At 42.3% G+C, this 7,145-nt stretch overlaps 1 protein-coding gene across 2 annotated transcripts in view; it reads left to right on the forward strand.

Annotated features, from left to right (window-relative positions):
• pop4 (POP4 homolog, ribonuclease P/MRP subunit) overlaps positions 1 to 2,721 on the forward strand; it is a 38,974-nt gene extending 36,253 nt beyond the window's left edge. For both annotated transcript variants that reach the window (XM_088296686.1, XM_088296685.1), the window contains one exon: positions 1,990 to 2,721. In XM_088296686.1, coding sequence (XP_088152812.1) covers positions 1,990 to 2,126 — 137 coding nt within the window. In that variant the 3' untranslated portion in view covers positions 2,127 to 2,721. The remainder of the gene's footprint in view (positions 1 to 1,989) is intronic.
• Positions 2,722 to 7,145: the final 4,424 nt, after the last annotated feature.

Raw genomic sequence — 7,145 nt, forward strand, 5'->3', positions numbered from 1 at the left:
CCGCAGTCCTCCTGAATGACTACAGTCCTGTTGCTCTCACGCCAGTCATCATGAAGTGCTTCGAGAGACTGGTTCTCCAGCACATCAGGGGGTGTCTTCCTCCCACACTGGAACCCTACCAGTTTGCATACCGTGCAAACAGCTCCACTGAGGACGCCATCAACACTGCTCTGTATGCTGTGCTGGGCCATCTGGAACAACAGCAGAGCTATGCCAGGATGCTCTTTGTGGACTATAGCTCGGCATTCAACAATCATCCCAGGCATCCTCATCTCCAAACTGGACATTCTCGGCCTCACACGCATCTGGATTAAGGACTTTCTGACCAACAGACCCCAGACTGTGTTGCTCGGCCCCTACACGTCCTCCACCCGAACGCTAAGCACCGGTTCCCCTCAAGGATGCGTGCTGCGCCCTCTCCCATATGCCCTCTACACCGATGACTGCAGCCCGGCCCACGGTAACAACACCATCGTCAAGTTTGCTGACGACACGACAGTGGTCGGTCTGATCTCGGAAGGTGACGAGACAGCCTACAGAGAGGAGGTCCAGAGACTGACGGCTTGGTGCGAGGGCAACAGACTGCAACTCAACATTGCAAATATCGTCAAAGACAATACTCACCCGAACTCTCACCTGTCTGACCTGTTGCCCTCTGGCAGGCGCATCAAATCAAAGACTAATAGACTGAAAAACTGTTTCTTTCAGAGAGCCATCTCCATTCTGAACTCTCTCACACACACACACACAACCACCCTTACCTTGCAGAACAGCGACGTAATGTTTTTATTTAAGTTTTGTATTATTTTCCATCTCATTATTTATTTTATTTATCTAATTTATATACTTGATTAAATCATTGTTGTATTGCACTGGAGAGAGGAGCTCTCTAATCTCGTTGCACACTGTACAATGACAATAAAGGGATTTCTGATTCTAATTCTGAGAAACAATGTAGTCCTATGACGTCGCGCTGACGCGTGTGAGACCGGATAAAAACATCAAGCTCGCGAAATTTAGGACACACCTGCATAGGCTTGCTGTGCGGAGTTTTCACCGGTTTATAGAACTCAAATTATCATGGGGAGTTGTAAAAATGACGCAAATTCAATTCTGAATGGCATGTTTTTGTTTTTTTTTTAAAGTTACCTAATGGTGTCCTTGATAAGAGCAAAGTCATTTGCGTTTATTACCATTGTGCACCGAGCTACCATCGCAGCAAGTCCAGTTTAAAATACCATTTGATGGCCAAGCACAACGCTGATGCTATTCTCCAGCCCCTTGTCAAACCCAGGCATCCATGGATAATTTGCGACAGAAACCGGTGGATGGATCAACTAAAAAGAGACTCGTCGAAGCCATAGCTAAGTGAGTGGCCACTGCGTGTTAGCATCATGGAGGACGAAGGTCTGGCTGAAATACTTAGCATTGCGTCCAATGACTGCACTTACGAATTGTGCTCGAGATACACCATTGCAACCCACATTCAAGACTTGAAGGAAGCGGAGAAGGCGGAAGCAGTCGCGCTCACTGGTGGTTACTGGACTTATCTCAGTAACCGCAACGACTGCGGTTTGACCCATTTCATTTGCACTTTATTGGCATTTTATATTTCTTATATTACTCCATTTTGATCCCTTAGAAAGGCTGTTGCGTGCTTTTTTTTCCCGGTCTCGCAAGCGTTCGCGCTACGTCATAGGACTACATTGTTTATTAGGCCAAGATGAGTCTTTAATTGCTTTTTAAAAAAATTTACGCCGTTTAAAGAGGGTTGGATTAATCCCATTAATAACGGGTTTTTCTGACACCAATATATATATATATAACTTTATTTTAGAACTTTATAACAACTTTATTTCTATAGTGCATTTCACAACAGCTGGAGCTATAGCACAATAGATACCAGAAGAATAGCAGAACAGCAACTGTGTGTGTGTGTGCGTGTGTTTGCGTGTGTGTGTATGTATGTATATTTCCCTTTTTTTGCAGTGATCCCAAAGAGGAACAGTGTGTTTCAAGTAGAGATAAATGGCTTCATCTCTTACATCTATGGAAACAAGTTTGAGCAGCGAGCCAGCGAACGCTCAGCAAAGAAATTCAAGATCAGTGGAACCATTGACTTGTGAAGCAGGGTAGCTTTATATAGGTCAAGCAAAGAGCACAATTGCATTTGTATCAGTGTTTAAACTATTTGTTGGGTGGGAGGATCAAAGATTTATTTAATGTTTTTACTCATGTACACTGCAATAAATAATTTTCATTGAACCTGTCAACAAAGGATTTTTTTTATTTTGTAATAACGTGGCCATGTTTGCACAAAGATTCTCAATGTATTGACATTTTGTGACCCAAAAAAAAGAGCTTCAGTCTGGGAGAAGACTTCCTTAAATTTGTCAGTATATTCAGAGGTGGGTGCAAGTCACAGTTTCTGTGGCAAAACTCATGTAAGCCAAGTGCAGTTTGCAATACATTTCAAACAAGTCCATTCAATCCATGACTTGGCTAAAGAAAGTAATGGCTTAAATGAAGTCATACACTCTCCCTTTACTCACTTGTATTGGCACTTTAACTCTAAACTGTTTATCTGTACTTGTATTACTACTACTAACTATACCAACACATTAACGGTCACGCAGTTCTAGATTTGGTCTTGAACGAGTCTGTCATGTTCATCAACTTTTGTTTTTGTCTCTCAATTAAATAAAAATTATGTTGCAAGTTGTCGCTGTTGTCTTTATACCTTAGAGTTGCAAGCCTGCATCTGATTTTTGCAATTCAAAATAGAAATACAAGGAAATCACATAGATATCACAAAATATTTTTTGCCAACATAAATGTCCTCTCAAATATGCATACGTTACTGTTTGCAGATTTGAAATCAAAGGGATTTCAGAATCAGAATGCCCTTTATTGTCATTGTACTCAGTGTGTAACGAAATTAGCGAGCTCCCCGCTCCAGTGCAATACAACAATAATTTAATAAAATAGATTAAAGATTAATTAATTAAATAGAAAATAAAAACAAAATTAGATAAATAAAAACACATGTCGGCGGCACGGTGGCCGACTGGTTAGCACGATGGCCTCACAGTGAGAGACGGCATCGGGCGTGGGTTCGATCCCGGCTCCGGCCATCCTGTGTGGAGTTTGCATGTTCTCCCCGTGCTTGCGTGGGTTTCCTCCCTGAAGTCGATGACTATCTCCTTTGTTTTTGCAGTGTTGAGCTGTAGTTTGTTGTCCTCACACCAAGCCGTTACACTCTGGATCTCCTCCCTGTATGCTGTCTCGTCTCCTTTTGAGATCAGTCGACCACTGTCTATCGTCAGCATATTTGATGATGGTGTTGCTTCCGTGGGCCGGGCTGCTTTCATAGGTGTAGAGAGTGTACAGGAGAGGGCTCAGCACGTATCCTTGAGGTGGAACGGTGCTCAGCGTTCGGATGGTGGATGTGTAGGGGCCGAGCATCACAGTCTGCGGTCTGTTGGTCGGAAAGTCCTTAATCCAGGTGTGTGTGAGGTCGGGGAGGCCGATAATGTCCAGTTTGGTGATGAGGATGTCTGGGATGATCGTATTGCATGCCAAGCTGTAGTCCAGAAAGAGCATCCTTGCATAGCTCTGCTGTTGTTCCAGGTGGCCCAACACAACATGCAGAGCAGTGTCGATGGCGTCCTCAGGGGATCTGTTCGCTCGGTATGCAAACTGGTAGGGATCCATTGTGGGAGCAAGGCAGTCTCTGATGTGCTGGAGAACCAGTTTCTCAAAGCACTTCATCATGACTGGTGTGAGAACAACAGGACGGTAGTCATTCAGGTGGAATGTGGGTGACTTTTTGGGGACAGGAATAATGGGGGAAGTTATCAAGCAAGAGAGAATGACTGCTTGAGTCAGGGAGCGGTTGAAGATACTGCAAAAAACATGATAGCTGGGGGTTGTGCGTGCGTGGGTGTGTGTGTGAGTGAGACGTGATTGTGTTTACTGATTATATTATTCTGACATGCTAGATTTACATTACTTTGTTTCAATGTCTTGAACTCTGTAGAATTTTCATGGTCTACACTCCACACTTGCAACGCAAACAATATTTTCATGACCTACACTAGGGCTGCACGATATATCAAAATTGAATCGACATCGAGCTTTGACGTAGTGCAATTATCTAATCGCAAGACAGTGAGGTTTTGCTTGGTTTTTCCTCTCTCCCCCAACCTTCGCCGTTTGACTGACCAATGAATTAGCCAACCCGAATTGTCGATGCTCGAGCTTAATGTCGCTTAATGAACCAAAAAAAATTTAAAAAATGCATCAGATCCAGAGGCAACACGACCAATGTATTTCAACGTTTAAAGCACCACCACCGAATTGAGTATGAAGCCTGTCAAACAGATTCGAAATAAACAGATGAAGGGGAGGCAACAACTAGCAGTCATTCAGGTGCTAAGCTAAGATCGCTAACAGAAGCATTCACGTTGTGAAAAAAATTGGCATCGGAAAACCATTGTTGGGAAATTATTAACTTTAAATGTACCAAAAGTTTACCAAAGTGTTCGAATTAGTTATCTGACTCCAATTAAATTAAGCAAACACGACCTACATTCATCCAACAATTGTGCGCGCTCGTTTTGAGAGAGAAATGACCAGGAAGCCGGCAACTTCACACGGGAGTGGATTTATTCCTAACAAGAGATCTAATACAAAGCCTGGGGCTCGGTTCCTACCATTACAGCTCTGCGCGTCCCTGTACCCAACAGAGGACGACGCCCCCCGAGTTGCCCAGGATCATTTATACATTTGAGCAAACAAAGCAAAGATATCCTACTATTCTACTATTGGCTATGTGTCATCTGCAGTTAACTTTAGCTTTCTCTTAGTGGACGTCTTCTGCCCCCAGGATGACGTGTCGGGTCCTCCTCTGGGCGCGTCTAGGCAGTTATTTCCACCCAACTGCCGATGGGTCACTGGATCTGTTGTTTTACTTTTGGGGTCAACCATCTTACCAATCTTGCAAACCAGCGCCTTGATGTCTGGTTTATCTGCATCAGAGCACCCATGCATCCTTGATTTGTACAAACTTATCATTCTGTTTCATTAACTGCCTTTCTCAGAAGTGCTGCCCTTGCTGTACAAAAACATCTCCACCTTTGCATTACACAGAGCCTGTTCTGACCTTTTATTAAATATTGAAGCCAAATACAGCCAGTAAATATCTTTTACTGCATTCATATATCTTGCCGCAGGAAAGTATGAAATCCTTTACACCAAACTGAATACACGTAACTTGTAGTCAATCGTATAAAATTCTTTAATCCTTCTCATGTTATGTTTTTCTTTTGTGTTCCTGATAACGTCCCTGTGACGTCCTCCCCGGCCCAACTTGATATGTTTGTATCTTCTATGGCCTATGTGGAGAATGTGTTTTATCGTACTTGTCCATGAAGTGCTATCTGGATTGTCATCAGTTTGACCTGAGCAGACTAAATCTGTTTTGTTCTGAATGAGAGCGTGGGTCATGACAATACTATGTGTGCAAGTTTGAGGTGTTACATTCAAACTAAGTAATATAAATTTAGCATTTGAGAATAATATAATGAATCAGTAAACGCCATGACTACAATCCTTGTCAATCCTATCTATGCACAGTACTTTCATTTAATAAATGCTTTTTGTTTAATCAGTGTTTGACATATTCAGTAAATATGACCCTGCTAAATTAAATAATTGACCTTCTGTCCCGTAAGTGTTTAAAATAATGCCAGCAATTGTAATACCATCCTTTACCATCTCGTTAAGTATTTGTGCGTACGGGCGACAAGCTTCTCTCTCAGAGCATCTTTTCAGCACTAATGGCAACATTGTAACTCGTGATCGTGCATGTCTAATACAACCAATGGTGAATATGCTGCTTTTTCTAGCCCCCAAAAAACTAATACAATCGCCAGAAGAGAGCGCCACATACTTTTCATCGAATGTTGACATTAGTGATTTGTATTATAATATTGATCAAATTCTTTGTCTGAAATTAAACTGACTCACAATTATTGTTTTGCGAGCATTGTGTCAAGCTTGTGTCTGACGTGTGGGTGTGTGTGCATGCGTGAGGAAGAGTGCAGTGGAGGAGATGAGTGGATATGCTGCAGTGGCGAGAAAGGAAATGAGAGACAAGTGAAAAGGATAAATTGAAGAGTGTATAAAATAAGCAAGTCGAAGCAGAAACGGATAACAGTAGCATTTTAACGCGTAAAATACAAAAAAACGCTAATCGAATCGTAATCGCAATATTGGTCTGAATAATAGCAATTAGTTTTTTTTTCATAATCGTGAAGCCCTAGCCTATACTCTACATTTTCAACGCACACACATAGTCTGCATATACAACTGGTGACAACACTTAAATATTCTCCCGAAGACACAACAAAATCGATAAAGCACATCTGCCATATCAACAGTAGAGCCAAAGACACAATGAATTGGACACTGAAGGGGTCACTCGGACTCCATTGCGAAAACCACATTTATAGATACGACAATTGGTGATCTGAACACGTACACAATTACACACAAACAAGATTGAAGGAGGATGCCAAGCCTTGGGATAAACTGTGGAACCTGATGGGATCCAGCCTTGGGAGAATCCTTGGAACCAGCCGGGAATCTACCTTCCAGACGAAAATCAACTTTGGGATTCCCTGCCCTTGGACTTGGACCCGAGAGATGGGAGGGAGCGAGGAACATGACATCTGGCAGAGAAACCTGTCTATAAAATCATACATATGTGAGGGTGGCATTTTAGAAAGTGCAATTTTTTGACTGCATTCATTGGGATGTGGGTGCTCGCGTTGATAAGAAAACCAGCCCAGATATCTGTCATGTACTCTTTCCTGAACTCCAGAGAATTGTAGAAATGGAGTCGGAACCAAACTCTAAAAACACATATATGCATAGGTGTGTGTGTCTGTATGTATGTAACAAAGCGCTTTCCATATGGTGTAATATAAATTTACAGGAAATTGGAACACAAATTAAAGCACACACAGTAGATATGAGAAGACAGCAACAGTCTCATGTTAAACCGGATGCGTGAAAGTGTGTGTCTATATATTATTTCACCATCCATGGTGTCATCGGATGAGGTGAGGGGTATTTATTCA

This window comes from Idiotropiscis lumnitzeri, chromosome 5, assembly GCF_059441095.1.
Source record: "Idiotropiscis lumnitzeri isolate Australia: NSW breed Sydney's pygmy pipehorse chromosome 5, RoL_Ilum_1.0, whole genome shotgun sequence".
In the NCBI taxonomy this organism is placed as follows: Eukaryota; Metazoa; Chordata; class Actinopteri; order Syngnathiformes; family Syngnathidae; genus Idiotropiscis; species Idiotropiscis lumnitzeri.